We start from the raw sequence: 20357 nt of genomic DNA, 5'->3' as shown, positions 1-20357 counted from the left end.
TAAATTACAATTCACATTGAAACCTCGTTATGAAGATGCTAGTTGGCATCACTGGATCTTTGAAGATGAACTCTGGAAATAAATAAAATACTAAGAAGGCGAGACCCTAAATGAAATTACCTTTTTAGTAATCAGTAGCCATTCGGCACTCAGCTAGTTCATAAGCCTTAAAACGACACCTAACTTGTAGATGTGAGATTAGTAGGCGGTATAAAAAGGGTCTATATTTATTTATTTAATGAAATGAAGTATGCGTAGATAACTGATATCCATAATTTGAACTTAAACAATTATAGTTTAGAGCTAGGCATATGGCACGGTCGTATGATACATCAAAACATGACTCTACAGTACTGCAATATATTTCCATTTCTTGAAATGTGTCGACACGACTTTCTACACTTTGACAGATTTTGCCGATGTCTATTAATTGAATTGTCAGAATATCATTTGAAATTTAAAATGTTTGTGCCCGTATATACAGCATGTAGCTAGTAGCATTTCTTGTACAAACCAAAACTATTTGTAATTATAGTTATAAAAATGGTTCCATAGTTTTTTTATTCTTTTTTCATTCTATCTAGACTTAAATATCTATCTATTGATAGTAATATTTGTCATTCCCCTATAGTGCTTTTTTATATTAAATACTATTGTTTTAATAATCTATCTGGCCAATATTTTGACCGATTTTAATAAAAAGGCTTTGTGATATATATATTATCAGTAATGTTTTAAGGGCCACAAAATGCATAGTTAATACATGTACAATGTAAATTTCAAAATATTAATTGCCATTTTTTTGTGGTGAATAAGACACATAGGCCTAACCACGGTACATTTGGTTTGTGCACAATGTAGTACTAGAATAACATTGTAACTGCTATATAATTTCAAAATTAAATAAGTACCATAATTAAATGACCAGACGTGATACATCCGTTACATTGTGACAAAGATAGCCATCCAACGAATGGCGACCAAAACACAAGGAACTGGTAATGACTATAACACAATTAAATAAAGTGATAAAAAATCTAAATAGTAGAATGCAATAGAGCCATTATTAAATTCGCATGTTACAAAAAGCAATATTTTTTTTTTAATACTTGTGTTTTATGTTTAATAATAATTAACTGTATTTACAGAATTAGCTTACTATTGTTGGAATATAACCCCAGTGATTTATAGCTACGATCCATTAACAATAAATTACTGACCTATTTTGACAAATTAGTGATTTGTATTGTGTTATTTTTATATTGTTTACTGTATTTATTGTACATATCTTAAATTTTCATACTATTATATCGGTCAAAAACTATTTCTAATATGAGTTCATAAAGTGTCTTTTAAAACTTTACTTTCGTCATTATAAACCTTTAACTCTATATTGGAGGATACTAATGGAAAACTGAGTCTAAAAGAATCACTTTATTGATCCGATTTATTATCTTTCAATAAAAGCTGTCAATTAAAATGTGCTTTGCTGCTAAATTAAAAAAGTGATAAGTGGAATTTGATGAAAAACTTAAGAATCCAATTTAATAGCATTATTACTTCAATATCTACTAAAATCTAATAATTACTCTTTTTTACATTTCAAATTTTCACCAACTTTAAACTGACTTTAAAATATGCATTATTTTTTAGCCCGACATACAAAAATTAGCTTTAGAATAGCGATGATAAATAGAATATTGAAAACACAAGGAAGTAGATTTTGTATTCACATAGGGTTTACCTATGTTTCTTTTTTATTGTACAATGCAGGCCAGGTCAAAAATATATTTTAAAATTTTATTTTACAATAATGAACCAGTTCTAATATTAATTTACAATCTGAGCTTTAACACAAAGTAGGTCTTTGTAATATAGATAAAACTATCGGATCGGAAGTTACTTGACAACTTATTCCATCGAACTTTCTAGTCGTGATTATTGGTTCTGCTCCGTCAACCTTTCGCTTAGTGAAGTTAAACTTACAGGCTAGGCTGTAAATAAACTGAACAGATGCAAATTAAAAGGCTGTAAATAAATGTTTAGTTACTTGTTTTATTAGCATTGTATAGCACTAATTTATGTATTTAACAAAATCCTTTTTAACTCACCATTAAGCTCACCAAAGAAAAATTATATTTTCCAATCACTGCTATTATCGAGTCTGTCAATAGTACCGGGTGTCCATAAAGTCCTGACAACATTTTGTTATGTAATAAAATGAAAACCATTAGACATACAAAAGTGAGATTTTATTTTTTAGAAAGAGCATGAAAAAAAGTGTTATATACAAATCATATAACATTAGTACACTTCCACATGTGACCCATTTGTGTCCCGTAGAATTCCCAGTCTAAATTCAATCGCCTCCCAAGTACTAGCCAACATCTCTCCAGTGATTGTTGAAATTGCTTCTCTGATCCTGGTCTTCAACACGCCCACGTCTGAGACAGATGTAGCATAAACCTTGTCTTTCACAAAGCCCCAAAAGAAGAAGTCTAAAGGTGTGATCTCTAAGATAGTTGTTATCTACATGAATGAGAAGCTCGGTAAGGGTAATCATTCGGTTTCAAAAATTGCACTAGTTGAATCTTGTATGCGCTTATTTTGAGTTTTTTACGCAAATTTTTATGTACAGTGGTACGTGGTAAACCAAGTTCCCTGGAAGCTTTGCGAACTGATGTACGTGGACTGCGTGTGAAGCATTGTCTAACGACATCAACGGTTTCTTCTGTAATTTTAGGCCTACCTGAACGCGGCAGGTCCACAACACTTCCATTGTTCTTGAAGTTATTAAACCAACGAATAATTTATCTATAGTTTGGAGCTTGCCTCCCATAGTGCAATATGAACTGTCTTTGAACGTAAACGGGTGAATTAGACTCGTGAAGTTACAAAACACATTGAGCTTTTTCTTCCTTAGTAGCCATTTTTACGACAGACACAAGAGTTGTAACTTTTGTTTGGTATCACACTCAACAATGAAATTATGGGTTACCAACATATACAAACAAAACTTGATAAAATCAGCTGTTAAACAACATATATAAAACATGTATAATCCCATCAATTCTACGAACAACAACTATTTCAAATGTTGTACAGACTTTATGGACACCCGGTATTTTGAATTAATTTTTTTTTTTTTGTGACCACTTTACAAATATTCCGTCCAAGTTTGTAAACGTTTGATGAAACAAAGAAACCCTTTAGAGTTATAGAGGGTTAGAAAATAAACATTCTCCGACCTAGATTTGTCGACCCTGCTTGGCTTAGATATACCCTTCTATATTTTTCGTTCTCCTTATTACTGGCAGTCATACATGAGTAAGTCATGTAATATGATATCAGTTCATGTGTAAGTCAGTTTCTTACTTGTTTTTTGAAATATATTACAATACGTGATTACACACAACATATTTTGTGAAACGTTTTAAAGCCTTGAATTTATACTTTTAATTTAAAAAAATGGTGTATGTGTACTATATTGACTCGTTTATTTCTTGTCTTGTAATAAAAACCATTGAGATTTATTGAATTCTTTGTAAGGGGGAGGGTTTAAGCCCTGTTCTTATCGTGTATATAGCGTCGAATATTACTTATAATATCATCATGAGTTGATAAGCCAATTTTATATGACCGTCCAGAGTAGGATTTATGACCTTCACTTAAAGGAAAGTAAATAAAGATACGTCTTATAACACTTAAAACATATGTATATTTACGCTTATACTGTTACTCACAATACGGTAAATATACAAAAGATGGTTAGTGGTGATCGATTTCGATTGGACACTCCAATCATCAACAGACCCAATAGGCGAATGTACCTATCTTTATTTATTTTCCGTAAATTTAATAACACGTACAATGCTGATCAAGAAGTTCTTCACTTAAAGGTAAGCCCTAAATTGGACTGCTACAAAGAACATATCAACAATTTATAATGTTCCAAATATAGTTATTAAATTTATGTAAAGTTGTTTTTTACAGGATTACTGGTTTATATTCCTATTGAAATGTGCATTAGGTACAAAAGCCAACAGAAATAAATGTAAAAATATTTAGAAAACGTAGTCCATATATAAATCCCAAAGTACCCATGACCTTATGAGAAAACTAAAAGTCACACTCCCATAAACCATATACTTAAAATGTTCGTCATGACAACAAACCTTGCGCAAAACTATCAATTACCTTAGTGTGTTAAATTTAGAATTTGATTAAATAGATTTTATATTTATATCTACGGTATTTCATAAATTGCCCTTTAAGGTCGTAATTCCTTTCGAAAGGCAACTTTCCACATACCTAATGTTAAAAATACCTTAGCTGTAATTTTTTGTTTGTAACTCTTTCAATTTATTAACATATTAAAATCAGTTGTGATTATTTGTTTGTATTACTGTATTCTGTTTTGTTAATTTCAGCTTAACTTAACCAATCAATAGTTTTAATACTTATGAAGTCAAACGGTGTGAAGCCCGTGGGTAACATTTAAATTTGATTGCTTAACAAGTAAATAAACTCCTTTTACTTAATTTCTAAATACATTTTAAGACTAAAAATCAAAGCCATATACATAAGTTATGAAGTAAAAATATGTATGAGAAGTTAGATGTGAACATTACATTCAGGAGAATATCAGAGAATTCCGCTATTGTTAACTGGTATCTTCAGCCCAAGTATGCAGGAAGGCGGCGCAGCGTTCCTAATATTCAAAATTCTCTGCTGAGGCGCGTGATTCTGTGTTTGTAGCATAGTTTTGAAACTGATGCAATGTAATGTTTTGACAAAGATATCATAATAGGGTTATTTATAATTATTTTCTTTTTTAGATGAATGTTTACTGAAAACAATTTAACCATCAATACAATATGATAGATAAACCCCATCTAAACTGTAGAAAATGATTTTCTACGAGCTTTAATTTTAATTACTCAAGCAAAGTATAAAACCTTACTTTCTTTATTACATCCACTTCCCCCGTCTATCCTCAACATAGGTATAATTGGTTCGGATTCCACTATAAACTGTAGGTCCCTTAGTTGCCATTGGCTGTATGGACTATTAATTAACAGCTGTTTCTAAGGAACATGTCGGCCTTGGTCACTAACACGACTACAAGATCACACCACTCATCCTACACTCACCCTTCAAACATATTTGGGTTGAAATACGCACATAGTGGTGTCCCCATCTTAAATAGTTTATATAATTGATTGGTATAATTGATATGTGTTCATATTGTACTTGTATATCTGTATTTGCATTACAAGCTGTGAACTCCAGAAGTTCATTTGGAATAATACAATCCAATCAGGTTCTGGAATCAATATTGCAAATCAATCCAGTCCGAGCTGTTTGATTCCAAGTGACGTCATTTCCGTCGTAATTGAGTAAGCCAATCACAGACGCTTGTCAACATCTGAGATGTCGTCATCATAACGTTTACTTTCTAGTATTTTATTTGGTGAATTTGCTGTATCTGAACATCTTTATTGCTTAAAGTCAAAATATTCTTGGTTGATACCAATTAGTAAATGATGTGGTGACAATTTTAAAATCACAGAAAAATATCGAAACCACACCAAGATATATTTTGATCATCTATCTGATTTTTTAGAGTAACTTTATCCAATAATTAGTTAACATAGTTTGGAAAAATACAATTTATAAAACTCAGAACTGTTTGGACTTAATACAGATCCGAAAACTCTGTGATAAAACCAATTTCTAAGTTAACTCTTTGAAAGAACTAACCAAATTTACAAAAACCCCTCAATTTACACATTTGCTGTAGAGTGAAATTATTTATACCCACCATCAAATATTTATCTTAATCGTACGTTAACAAAGAACTTATTATTACTGTTTCATCTTCTCTTTAGATGTCAGTTATTTCGGACCGACAGAAAACCCAATAAATACTTCACTAGTGACAACCGAGACGTTATATTAAATGTCACTCAATTTGGGTTTTATTTTTCCTTTCACAATATAGTAGCTTGATATTGTGTTCTTTATTAATTCAAGTACAGCTGGTCAGGTTTTTAAATTGCAGTTGAACTATAACTAAATGCAGCACATAACATTGCTTATTTTGTTTTACGACTAGTTCTATATTGTAAATTAAATTTTGTATACATTTTCATGCAAATTACATTACGTCATCACAACTTTTATACAGTATAAGGTTTCAACAAGTGTATCAGCTAAAAATATACAACATTGGCCAGTATCTTAAACTTATAAATCAAGTTTTAAAGTTGTATAAGGAGAATTGTATTGTAAAATATTTGTCTGAATCCTCTTAAACCTGTATATACGATTTTCAGACATGTCCATAGTATAATAACACATGTATTCATAACAAGCTAAACCTGAACCTTTGAATTTATATCAAGGTTTAAAACATTTAACAAATTCTTTCACAGGAAGAAAATGTTCGGAGAGTTTTTTTCCTTTAGTGACATTGTGTATACAAACTCCACCACTAACGGGACCCAAACCCAGCTTAAAGACAGATTACGCAAATGTCCAATAGAACTTCCATCGTGTCAGAAGTTTCGGAGAAGGAACTTTTAAGTTCCATCCTATGTCGGTGGTAACCGCAACATCGTCTGTTTTAGTACAATGAAAAACTAGTAAATATTCCTAACATTAGGTACTATCTTGTACTATATATGTTACTGTAGTATGTAAAAATAATCCGGTTGTGAATATACAGATGTAGAACAATACTAACCTCTAATAACTGCATCTTGTGTTTATTTTTTGTGAATACCAAAAAGAAAAGATAGCAGTAGCTTAAACTAGCATATATTGTAATATGATATTTGGTTATAAAAAAGGATGATGGGTTTCAGATTAATACGTAAATATGTTTTAATGTTTTCTCTAGATTTATAAACAAAAGAATTTATAGAGGTTTACTATAAGAAATGACTTTGAGGTCTAAGTTTGCCTCAATAAAGAAGGATTATAATTTAATTTCAAAACTTGGGAATTTATTTTTGAAATACGTTTATAATTCTTGACAATGCTTATCCGTTATTCTGACATTTCTATTTTAAAATATATGAATAAGCAAGCTATTACAGTATATTATTTCATACTAGCGCTATATGAATGAAAATAATAGTAACTATATTTCATCACTAGGGGTGACTCTTTTTGTTAATGGTTAGTAATTAATGTTTTAAGCATTATAAGACGATTCTTTTATTTACTTTCAGCAACATACTAACAACCGAAATGTATACAAAACGCTCTACAATAGTACTCACGCATAAGAAGCAGTGGGAAAAAGGTTTACTGTTACCCCACCTTTACAATTATTCTTCTTTTGACACCAACTTTGCAATAAATAATGATAATTTGCAATAATTAATATTTATATTTATAATTTATATTTGAATAATTTGCAATATTGTAATGATCCTAATGAATTTTACATTCAGTAAGTGTATTATAATACTAGTTCCATTTCATTGTTGGGTTTGGATATGACGAATTGAGAGCTAATATCAAGTAAGCTTGGCTGAAGGGACTTGAAATAAAAGGTTATGGCACTTCGGTTGAATTGTATTGTACAAAATTCAATACAACTGGGATAACTAGAGAATATGTGGCTTAAGTACTGCATAATGCAATTGAAAACCTTTTTATCCGGTATTGTGAACTGAGTATTACCAACTACTGAGCTTAGATCACACTCGATTCGACCGGTAGCATGGCATTTACAACAGCTTATATGGGGTTTTGTGGTACACATATCAAATAATATTCAATGGACGTTTAAAGTAAATTTCAGAGAAAAAGAGTATAATTAAATTAGAATTAACTATAATAACAATACGTATTTCAACTAATAAAACTTAATTAAATACTGTAGTAGCAAGGAAAAGTTATTTCTCTTTAATTAGTTTCACATTTATAAAATAATTAATCCTTTGTTTTACTGTGAAACAATTAAGTTATATGCGTCTAAGTAATAGAATTAGCAGCAGTATAGGGAAACGGCGTAATATTAGCGGTTGTTGAAATGCAACCCCTATGCTGTATTGGTATCATCCGTTAACGCTTAATTACTTAGATATGACAAATTAGTGACATGTGTCGGGTAGTTCTCGTTTAAGATTTATCGCAATGATTACGTATCTTGATTTGAAATTTCAGATGGATGGACCGTCAATTTGTGTTTAATTATTATATTTGTAATGTGGGCTGTTTAATTTGTTGCTTGTTTCAAAACCAGTGTTATTTTGAATTGCATAGGGATCGATAGGGTATGTTAAGAAGGAAAGAAAAAGGTAGGAGCAATTATTATTATATATCTCTAAGCAACTATAGGTTGAAGATATATAAGCCTGTCAGTTGAATTGTTGTGAAAATTAGTCTTACTTGGTCCAAGGAAAAGTATAAAACATGTTTATTCAAATATAATTAGAGTAAATTAACTGTTATAGTAATTTGTGGTTTTTAGATTACAAAATACATGAGCTCTAAATCAGTTAGACTTGGTGAATGGTAGAGTGTTTTATTAGCTCCCTACTCAAACAGCTTACTTCAAATAATGAGGTATAAGTAGTAATGGCTAACTTTAATATTTAAAACATCTTTTTTATTAGGTACCATACCCAATGTATATTTATTATTGTACTATGCAAATTAATATTATTGAAGAACTAAAGCTCTTGAAAACTCAAGTAAATGTCGAAACTGTTGTGGTTAATTTTCAATATTCCATACGAATGAGATATAAATAGGCCTGAGCCGGTGCTTGCTTCGTTTAGTAAAAATCGGATTGCATGAGTAGCATTGCAAGAGTAACATTCTAATTTTGTAAATATACAAATTTTTTAAAATTGGATCCATAACCTTTAATTGTACAACAGTTCAAAATTTTTAAAAAATATCGTTTTTTAGCTCTACACGACTTTTATGAAAAATAATATAAAAAGGCTTTAAATGTAAGGGTTTTAAGGGTACACATAAAAAAATGAAAATGTTTAACCACAATAATACCCCGTAAAAATAACTGATACCGTTTCATACTTTTAGCTTTGAAAAAATCAAGACTCATACTTGATCCTACTTATTTCTTTGTCTTTATTTATTATTTGTGTGATAATACCGTTATAATTGTTTTGTAAGGGCATGTTCCAAACCCTGGCGTTTTACTACATACTAGGGAGACAATGATAGAAGGATCTGATTGCCCCTGCCTAAGCTTGGGATTGGACATGAACCCTTTAAATTTGAATTTTCAGATCCGATGATTGGCAAATCAAAAGGTAAGAGATTCCACCCTCATAAGAATTCATTTTAACACATGTGTAACTTCAGACATTTTAAACGTTTCAAGTCTGAACATAATACGGGACGAGCTACGTTTCATTGCCATGGCGAAGCAGTTTGGTCGTCACAACAGAGTTTTCAAAGTACTTGGATAACGTGTCTCATTACATTAGTGTAATGTATAATGAACTGTTTACATAAGGAAGCTTCATCGCCACTCAGGATAGACAAATATATTGATTCCGTGGAAGAGCGAACAGTATTGTTTTGCCGTGATGGAAATTCATTCTATACGTTTATCTGTTAAGATAGTTAAATCATGGATAATGTTTTATAACATTGGGTTTAATATTTTCTTAAATTGAATCCGGTAACTTTAATACTATATTTGACTGAGATAGGATTAACAATATTCTATTGTCAACCCAAAACTTTAACTATTATAAACTTTTTTCAGTTTTTAATATTGAACTAATATAATTTTATTAAGAGTACGTATGTGTGGGTAAAACTAAGTTTCTAAATGATAAAAAATCAAACCAGACTTTATGTTGACAGAGATTAACATATTACTCAATGGGTTATTACTATTTCAAAAATGATTTTATACATGACTTTTCGTCACATAAACATACTTAGGCCATACAAAGTAATGGCTATTAAAATATGTTATCTATGTAGTGTTTTGCTTGCGTAGAGTTCAACATCTACTTCAGTGCTAGATATATGAGTTTGAACACACACAAAGATTTCAGGGGTTCATACCACTCTCCCTTGAAAGCGTCTGTACTGAGGTATGAAGTTTTACAAGCGTAGGAGATAAACCAGTAAAAAGTGCTTACAAAGCAGGTGAGTGGATTATTGTCTGATTAGTTAGAGATATTATTACATTCCCTTTACTTATAATCCATACTAAAACCACAGTTTGGAATTCGGAATAGAAGAAAATAACTACACTCTATTTCTGCTAGAAATTTCATAATATTCATTTTTTCCATACTATTACCTCTGCAGTTACCACGACTTTGTGAGTGGCCTTGTGAAAAAGTAGATGTGCAATGGGTAGAATCCGGGCTAGGAGGCTGGCGGTCGGCGCTTGCGCACTTAGGGGGAGTAATGAGGGTGGATTAGAGCTCAGTACTGTGCAACGTGCAAGGGTGGCTGTGACTGTGCACCGTGCAATGCCCTTAGGTCGGTAGTAACCTCCAGAACGGGATCTAGCGGGTCCTGCCATGAGTGACAAACATAGACCTTACACATGGTGAACCACTGGATCGACTATGATTGAACAGTTGAATAAATATACAACACACCTATATCATACCGGTAGACACATGCGAGTGCCAACTCTAGGGTGGGAGTGTGGTGATATGTGAAAGGTGTTAGTGATTGTGACAAACATGAGAAAAGCACGTAGCAGGAGGGTCTGGACTTCCGTCTTTCTGGCTTTGATACTTCTAGTGGCGCAAACAGGTAAAAAGTCTTTGTTTGGAGGTTGTAATCGCATTTGGATGTTAATTGGTAGTTTAAAAGTTGAAGGTGGATTAGCATGGATTTGATAACATGTCAGTGTATATACTATGCAAAACTGCGGTAAAAGTCGGTGGATACAAAGATTGAGTTTTAGAGCAATATTTGATTGAGATTACAGATTGATAATTGTAATTCCATTATGTATGGAGGTATAAACAACAGTATTGTTTTAAACATTTAATAGTCTAATACATGAGTGGGCAATTGATAACAACTATTTTTTCGTTAAAACTAATATTTTTAAAATTTGTGAAAGCCAATGTAAACAAGTTATTAAGTGTTTACTTTATAAAAAACTCGTTGAATATTAATACTAACAAATAGTATTTAGAAATTTAAATAATTGGAGTATAAAAAGACATTCTCAAGGAAGTGAATAGAAAGAATGGATTTTACTTTCGTATTTTATAGTTCAGCTTACTTGAAATAATTCGTTTTAGAGTACACCAATCGGTAAAACGTTCTTATGACATTTACATAAGTTTTACATATTTATACAATAAGTTTTTCAGTACACTCCTTCTATTTAATTGGGAATTTTCCTTGCGTGACTTTCTTCTTGTGGTTAATTCTTGTAAAATAAAGTATTTGCAAACTTATTGTCATCTTTAAATCATCAAACATTAATATAATGCGTTTCAATCTTCTGAAAATGTTCAAACGTATGTACAGAAATGAGGAACTTAAATAAAACGAAATACACACGGAAAAAGCTTGTTTTACTATTTTAACAAAGCATAAATACTATTATAAACATAATTATGAAAATAATGGACTATAATAATAATAGTGCCTATTTTAATATTTAACATATGCAAAGTTATCTTGTTTATTTATGTAGAAGACGATCGTACCAGTTTGTAAAAAATAACATAAGCAAAATTACATTAATAGCCTTTATTTAATATTTTAGTCCTAGAAAGCCATTTATTCATTAGTTAAACTAAATCCAATGGCTAATTAGCGAGAAACTAAATCATGTTTATGCTAAATCCCTTGTACTCGTAAAATACATATATTTGTTTATTTATTTTTTACTTATGAAGCTTGTTGTTAAACTATTCCCTTATTGTTTACTTGTGTGTTTAATTGATTGGAGCTGAAACCAAAAGCGTACTCGGAGCAAATTTTAACTGAACAGTTTGAGATTGGGATGTTTTTGAAGCCTAGAAAAGTAAAAGAACTTGTTTGTGACAACTCTTACCACAATCATAGATCATATAACTTAAAAGATTCATTCAATCATTTACATACCTTTATGACAGTATACCAAATGGATGTACCAAACAAATAGTTTTGGTTTGTTATTTTGAAAGTGTATAGCACTATTCCAGTATTTTAAATACTAGCTCCATCGCAAATCTCTGAAATCAAGTTTTTCCGTTTAGAATGGTTTTCTCGTCAAGGGAATGAGTTCGGTTGCTCAGAGTTTCTAGTTATTGCCTGCCGATATAAGGGGTTTGAACCCAGTGGCTTTTTGATGATTCGAATCATGTCCATGTCTCCTTAATAGGTTGACGTTTTTCACAAATTGTTTCAACGAATTCACCCGACTAAGCTATTAACGTAGGTCTGGTAAGACATAAACCGGGGACTGATTTACTTGTTACTTTGACGTTCCCAGAGGACAAAACTACAATTAGTTTAAATACGTCTATTCGAATGGATTCACGAACCAGTACAATCGAACTACAGGAACTTGTAGTATAGTACTATTAATAGTATATGTTATATTAGTACAATAGAACTGTACTGAAGCTTATGTGGTTTTATGGGTTCAACTGGTTCAATTTCTTATTCGAAAAAAATAAACTTTGAAATATTTTAATAATTTACAAAATTGTGGTCTTTGGTGACGACCATATCAAAATCGTCGAATTACTTCGATTACTGTCACACGTTTCGGAAAGGATTTTAAAGTGCCATTCTAAGGGCGACTTGGCTCCGCATAGTTGACAAAGACGATTCTACAATAATTACCGTGGAAGCCTATAACAAATATTTAAATTATATTCCTTTTTTGCAATTTTTTTGAGCTTGAAAACAAATAATGTCAAATGAGATGTTGTTCAACGCCTAATGTTTACAGATAAAATAAAAAATAAAATGTAAATCCTTTTGCTATTTTATGGACAAAAAGGATTCTGTTGTAACTAGCTCATTTTTGGTGATATTACGATAGAATTTGGCAATTTTTTAAAATTCAACCTCGTCTTTAAATATTTAAAAATGTAATACTACAGTATTTTCATACCCTGTAGCATAAAACCTATAGAAACGACGGGTCATTAAACTTAATGTTATTTAATTTGGGAATAATTGTGACATTTTTAAAAACATATTTTAGGGAAAGGGCAAAGGGCAAGGGATTTCTGGTCAAAGGGAAATACGCTTGGTTAGTAGGCTCGCTGGGACATAGGTATTCCCGATTTAAAAACAGCTGTTCTTGGGCAACAACAAAGCTATATATTACTCCTCACTACGCTGTTATACGCTCTACATTCAGCGCACCTAACGTAGCTGTTCCAAAACTAATACCATAATAATATATAGCAATGATAATACTAATGGTGTTCGAGACTTGATAAGCGTGTTTTGCTTACGAACAATAACTATGCGTAGATAATTACTAAATGTTAGATTTTCAAACATTCTAAAAACTAAAAAACAGCATATAGTTTAAAATCGATAGTAGTGTGCCAAGGTGAAGTGAATAAACACTATTCCTAAACCAGAAAAGTAATTTTATTGGTAGTGATTTAGCAAAATCAAAATGTGTAAATTTGCTGCCACCGAAGACAAAAAAATAAGCGTATGGTGTTATTTATATATCACTACTCTATTAATCATAAATTTATTATAAAGTAAAAAGTACGAAGACCCTCTTCGTTGGGTGGGCAGTAAACACATCTTTAATAAGTTTCAGCGAGGAGGAGACGACGCCAAATGGAATCCAACAGTGTTTATCACAGCTTTAGGTTTTCATCCGAGCGGATTATATAAATCAATTTTGTGGTCTATAAATTTCCAGAGTTTTCCACTAAAACGTTTCATCGTTTCAACTTAGCCCATAAAACTGCAACTGTGACACTCTGACGCCCCCCGCCCGGCAAATATCACTTTGGTGACGTCGAGTCCAAAATTAAATTACAACCTGGCAGTTGTGGTGGTTCTATTGTCAAAAGGGAAAAAGGGTCGGAGTCGAAAATTGGAAGTGTTTTAATTTGGCTCATCAATGTAAAATTACTTCGGAAGAAACTAGATGAATATTACATGTAATTGCAATACATTTTAAGTTGAAAAGTGTTAGGAATCCCTCTAAAACGGAAAGGAAACGTGTCCCAAACGAATATATGTAAACTATAGTGTTGTGTAAACTATATATGTAAACTATATGCATACCTTTTATATGGTAAAATAGTAGGTGGAAGGCGTAAAAGTATAAGCAAAAAGGAAAGATTACATTTCGTATGAATTAGATTAACCTAGAATTAAAACTGATATGCATTACATTATTCAAAGTAGAAAGAACATTTGTTTTCTATTTCACCAAAGTATATCAATTTTTTAATGTTCCTATATTTCACCTAATTTAAACAAATTAATTTAAAATGAATTTAAATATTAAAATAGATCAAGCACAAACATTTTCGTCTGTATCAGCAAATTCAGAACTTGTAAATTTCGTGATAGGTAAGAGTATTCTTAATAAAAAGGAAATGCGTAAATTAAATGTTCTTAAAACTATGTATAACTTAAAACACCACTATGGTTTAGAGTAAAATTAATGTATCAGCAACGGACCAGTGTATAAACACATCCAAACAATCTTTTTTATGATAGAAACAGTTCTAAAACATTTATTGATACAGCATGACAGGTAAGATATATTTTAGATACCATTCACATAAAATTCTATATCAATTTTCACATCATACATAATTTTTAATTTAGATTAAAACACGAAATACCATAATCTCTGGTTGCAAACTAATTTTACAAATTGTTCTTCAATGCCAGGATACGTGTTCGACGAAACAGCAACTCCGGTTGGAGGGTAAATTTTTAATTGGGCTCCAGTGATTGGCTGGTATATCCTACTCGAGTGCTCTCCACCCTCATCGGATAACCGGGTATTGTTCAATAGTTACCTGGGAAATATAACTTTGATGAAGTTGTGATCAGAATTAAAAAAAAAAACTCCCCTACTAATTATTGTTTGCTACCACCTGTATTTTTGACACTACCAATTTAATTTTACAGAATAAGTTAGCAATATCCTTAACTAAAATGTAATAAACGGTATCAGCACATACTTTCTCCCATAAGATTGTCAATACCCTTAATCATGGGTAAGCGGTGGGAGTAACTATGATATTTTATAGGGAAAATCATAAAAGTTGCAACAACTTTGAACCGTAATTTTACCTGCAACTGTGGTTTCACTATTTTGTTTAGAACTATAAGGAGCATAACACATTAACTTGAATCAAACCCGGCTTTTCCCTAAAATCAGATTTGTTGTTATTTTATGGGGGTTTTCATAGGAAAATAACATAAGTTACAATATCAGTTGAACCGTAATTTTTACGGACATAGGAATTGTACCATTTAGTTTGAAATTTAAAGAGACTATAACATACTAAACTTTTATCAAAATCGTTTTGACCATTTTTGAGAAAATAATATTTTTCCGTTATTTTGTGGCTTTCTTAAGAAGATCACCATTAAAAATAAAATAAAAAATAAAAAAACGCCCGGAGATACCATGGGTTACTACCTATATACCGAATTTCATCAAAATCGGACTATAGGTGTATAGCTCTGAACACAACCACACACACAGACATCACATTGGAAACAACTTTTGGGACCCAGGGGGACCAAAAGCGAATATTACACGGATAAAAACACAAATTTTATAAAAACGTGCCCTGAGTTGTTGTGTTTATCTTGACCAGTTGGAGTGGAAAGTATTAACTTTTTCATAATTTCTGCAATTTAAAATAATAAAAAATAATAATAAAATAATAATAATTTAAAATATGTTATTAGTTATTCATTGTAGTATCGTTCGTCTCTGGCTTTAACAGGAATTTTGTTTTTCCATATTAAATAAATCTATTTTTTATTGCTAAAGTTTTCAGAACTAGAAAAATAATGAAAGTAGAAACTATAATTTATACTTTGAATAATGTAATGCATATCAGTTTATATATTTACTCAAAACTCAAACTTGAAATGTTGACGAAAACAATACTTTCTCAATATACTCGTACTATGTATGGTGGGAGAAAGTAAAAATTGATGATTTAAACAATTCTATTATCATTAGGTATTTGATACGAGGAGTGGTTATATTGCTTGCCTTCTGAACTGAAGGTAGCTGGTTCGTCCACAGGAGGGTCGATTCTTGGCTTAAATGTAATTTATCATCATGCTATCAATTAATTACTATATCTTATAAGAGGTCGACGAAAGATGTTGAAAAGACTTGATTGCAACCATTTCCTGGTAAAAACACCACCAGCGCAAACACAGACACAGTAAAAAAACAGTATTGCTGATAACATTTTATATGTTATTTCGCTTCGTATAGCGATGTTCTAGTCAAAGCGGAGTTTATTTTCAATCTGATTGAGTAGGATATACATCCAATCACTGGAGCCCAATTAACAAATTTACCTTCTGACAGGAGTTGCGTGTTCCGGTTTTCCGTTTTGAGTACTCGTTTATTAATTCTGTGAAATAACTAACAATTCCCCAGCTGTCTTTGTATAAATCCAAGCTTTCCTGGAAATGACATACAAACAACCCCAAACGGGATGAACAGGTAGCGTTTTCCTCTTTGATGTTTCTCACAGAAAGTTACTTCCTTATATATCTACTGAAAAACGTTGAAATTAATGTTAGATCTATTTTTGAATATACCACCCCTGGGTTCTTAAAATCATGTTTATAAGTGTAGTTATTCAACTAAAACTCATATTGATGTTAGTTACACCTTTCAAAGAAATACAAAAATAGTTAACAAATATTTTTGTAATTAATAAAAGTTTATTTTGTGTTAATCTTTGCAATACGTGTAGGAGTTTGATTTATATTATTTTCATCCAACATGCCTTTAATGTTCCAGTTTAAATACACATTCATGCTAGGAGGGATTATTTAATTGTATTGGTTTCATATTAGCTATGTTATTTCCATATAAATGGAGATATATTAAAAATTTTCAATATACGAACATATTTTAATAAAAATTTTTTTTATAACTCAGCAAATTTTTTTAAACAGTTTTTTTTATAAATCAACGACCAATGATTTACTTGGCAACATTATTTATAATTGTATGGGTTTTATAAACCGTATAAGCTATGTGATTTCCGTATAAATGGAGGTATATACAAAATATTATCAATTTATGAACAAATTTTGTAGGCTATATAACTATTTATTTTACTCAACAATTTTTTTAATACTATAAATGATTTACTTTACAAGTTTCAACCCTTCTGAACCTACAATTGGTCTATTCGTCTGTTTTAGCGCAGGCCATCTGGCATTGAGTCCTACCTTCAAATCCTGCCAAATACAGAAGGATTTTGCTACGTGTTATAGCCGTAAAGTGGTGGTTCCTAGGCCACCTTAAGCTGCACGCAAATAACTAGAAAACAATCTAAATATGTATCTTAAACGTGTAGATCATGTATTTAAAACACTTAACTAAAAGTTGAGCAATATAAATACAATAAAGATGAAATAAACAAAGTCAAGAGGTAAATACTGACTAACGAAGTCTTGTAAATTACACAGTCCACCTAATAATATACGTACAATACATTTACGGCATGAGTTTGTACGTGAAAATTGAAAAATGTCAATAAATGAAATGTATTTTTGATTACTCATAGGCTGTCTAAGGAAGCTGTAGATTTCAGTGACCTAGTACACGGTGAGGTCGTCTTTATTTCCCGATAAAATCGTAAAGTTGGATGGAACTTTTACAGCCTTCATCTAAGTAGTTCTATTACATTGTGTGCACTATTTGTTTGTTTGTACTTTGTCAATACAATTGATTATTTGCGTTTTAAGGGAACAAACACATTTCTGGACTTGATATTTTACGTCAACTTATCGTTGGATAGCAAATATTCTGATGACAAATAGCATGATGGTTGAGGATAAACCCTGGTCGGAACAAAACTAGCAACCTCAATATTCGTAACATGTAATCTAGTCAGGCACTTTGTATGTTTGTGTGTAAATGAGTTTAATAAATCTAAATCTTTTCCATTTCTAAGACCTTTGTGTTTTTCCAACTTATCTTTTTATGACTTTATCATCTCGTAATTCCCGGGTGTAGGTACTCGAATCTTTGCACAGATACATTTTTACACTTGAAACCGCACCACTTTTTTAAGGGAAGTGAGTTTCATAGTAATCTAATTCCTTTCGCACCGAAGTCTCAATATAGTGGTTAACAAAGATTGATTTGTTAAGTCGAAGAAAAGTCACAAAACAATACAATTTGGTATATGAAAAAGCAACAGTGATGACAATTATTTTAATAATTTTTAGAGCTGCAAATATTTATGTTTCTTTCAGAGAGCTAAGTCAATGTTTACTTGTCGAACAAACGCTTTGCCCTAAGAAAAGCTGCATCGCTGTTAACGTTATCATTAGTCGTTAATTAATTTATGATAACAAAGCAACGTTGCGCTGCGAAACTTTTAATAAGCTCAACATCGTTAAGTAATTAAACGTGCCTTCAGTTTTTGTGTTTATCTTGACCAGTTGGAGTGGAAAATATTAACTTTTTCATAATTTATCTAATTTATAAAATATGTAACTAGTTATTCATTGTAGTAGCGTTTGTCTCGGGCTTTAACAGGAATTATTTTTTTTTCCATATTAAATAAATCTATAGGAAAATAACATAAGTTACAATATATCTGTTGAACCGTAATTTTTAAGGAAATGGGAATTTTGCCATTTAGTTTGAAATTCAAAGGACTATAACATATTAACTTTTATCAAAATCGTTTTGGCCTTTTTTGAGAAAATTATATTTTTCCGTTATTTTGTGACTTTTTTTAAAAGATCACCATTAAAAAAAACGTCTGGAGATACCATGGATTACATACCAAATTTCATCAAAATCGGACAACAGGTGTATAGCTCTGTACACATCCACACACACAGACATCACTTCGAAAACAACCTTTTGGGTCCAGGGGGACCAAAAACGGATATTATTATTAAAACAGAAATTTTATAAAAAACGTGCCTGAGTTTTTTTATTTATCTTGTCCAGTTGGAGTGGAAAATATTAACTTTTTCATAATTTATCCAATTTATAAAATATGTTACTAGTTATTCATTGTAGTAGTGTTTGTCTCGGGCTTTAACAGGAATTCTTTTTTCCATATTAAATCGATATATTTTTATATTGCTAAAGTTTTCGGAACTAGACAAATAATGGATGTAGGAACTAAAAACATATTAATGATTTATTCACATTATCAGACTTTAACTATTCCACGTGTAAAGAGGCTAGTTAAATCCGCGTACACTTATTTTACCAACCATATACTTATTTTACTGTATTAGGGTGTTACAGTTTCCAAGCAATATTGTTTTACTTTATTAGGCTACGATTTTGCTTGATAATCACCGGTGTTTTTGACCTAGTGAAATCGATCAACATAGTAACAGTTGTATCAATTTTCGTCTATAATTTTAAATCAATCAACAAGTTTCAACAGATTTTTATTTTATTATTTATATATAAATACTTAAGAGTTTTCTCTGCAACATATACCCTTTTCCAGCCACCCTACTAAGCGGGTTTTAAGGTGCCATTTTAAAGCTTATGATCTGGTATACCTGCGAATGGTAATTAAAAGGTAATTTTCTTTCGGGCTTCGTCCCCCTTAAGTTAATTTTATTTTTAAAGAAAATGTAATATAATTTACGACTCGATAATATTTTATTCCATATTTAACGTTAAATAGTTATATCTTTCTGCTGAGATTCAAGTTTCTTCAGAAAAGTCCGCTGTTGATGAAGTAGGTTATCTCAAGTATTATAAATAAAAGTATTAGTATTATAAATAAAGGTTTTCCTACCTTGAATCAGAAAAACTCCTGATGAAATCTGCCCATCTTGTAACTATCAATTTGAACGTTAAATAACCAGCTGAGAAAATGTCTACGGGGTTAAGACGCTGTTAAGTCGATGTGTTGACCTAAGTAGTCTTTGTAGATAGATTGTTATGAATAGAATGCTGAGTCTGGACAACATCTTAGCCTAATTTTTACGCCATATCGTTTGAAGAAAATATGATATGTTGTATAGTGGAATAGGTAAGTTCTATTGAGGCTGGTTACTAGAGAAACGCTTAGTAAAACACTTTTATTTCAAGCAACACTGAATAGAACTATGAGTCAAAGACGCTGAACAAGGATTTTAAAAGAATTACGTTTAGAAATAGCTCTGAGTGTATAAAAGATTTAAGTGTT

The 20357-nt window shown here is 31.1% G+C and overlaps 1 protein-coding gene across 1 annotated transcript in view; it reads left to right on the top strand.

The window, feature by feature from the left end:
* Positions 1-10458: 10458 nt before the first annotated feature.
* The window catches only part of LOC128996434 (protein sidekick-like), a 213236-nt gene continuing 203337 nt past the window's right edge, over positions 10459-20357 (top strand). The window contains exon 1 of the mRNA XM_054421761.1: positions 10459-10776. Coding sequence (XP_054277736.1) covers positions 10704-10776 — 73 coding nt within the window. The 5' untranslated portion in view covers positions 10459-10703. The remainder of the gene's footprint in view (positions 10777-20357) is intronic.

The sequence above is a fragment of the Macrosteles quadrilineatus genome, unplaced genomic scaffold (assembly GCF_028750875.1).
Source record: "Macrosteles quadrilineatus isolate MER2022 unplaced genomic scaffold, UCM_ALF_1.0 Scaffold_6__1_contigs__length_79288215, whole genome shotgun sequence".
Taxonomy (NCBI): domain Eukaryota; kingdom Metazoa; phylum Arthropoda; class Insecta; order Hemiptera; family Cicadellidae; genus Macrosteles; species Macrosteles quadrilineatus.
The sequence above is the reverse complement of the archived record's forward strand: the minus strand, read 5'-3'. Positions and strand labels throughout refer to the sequence as shown.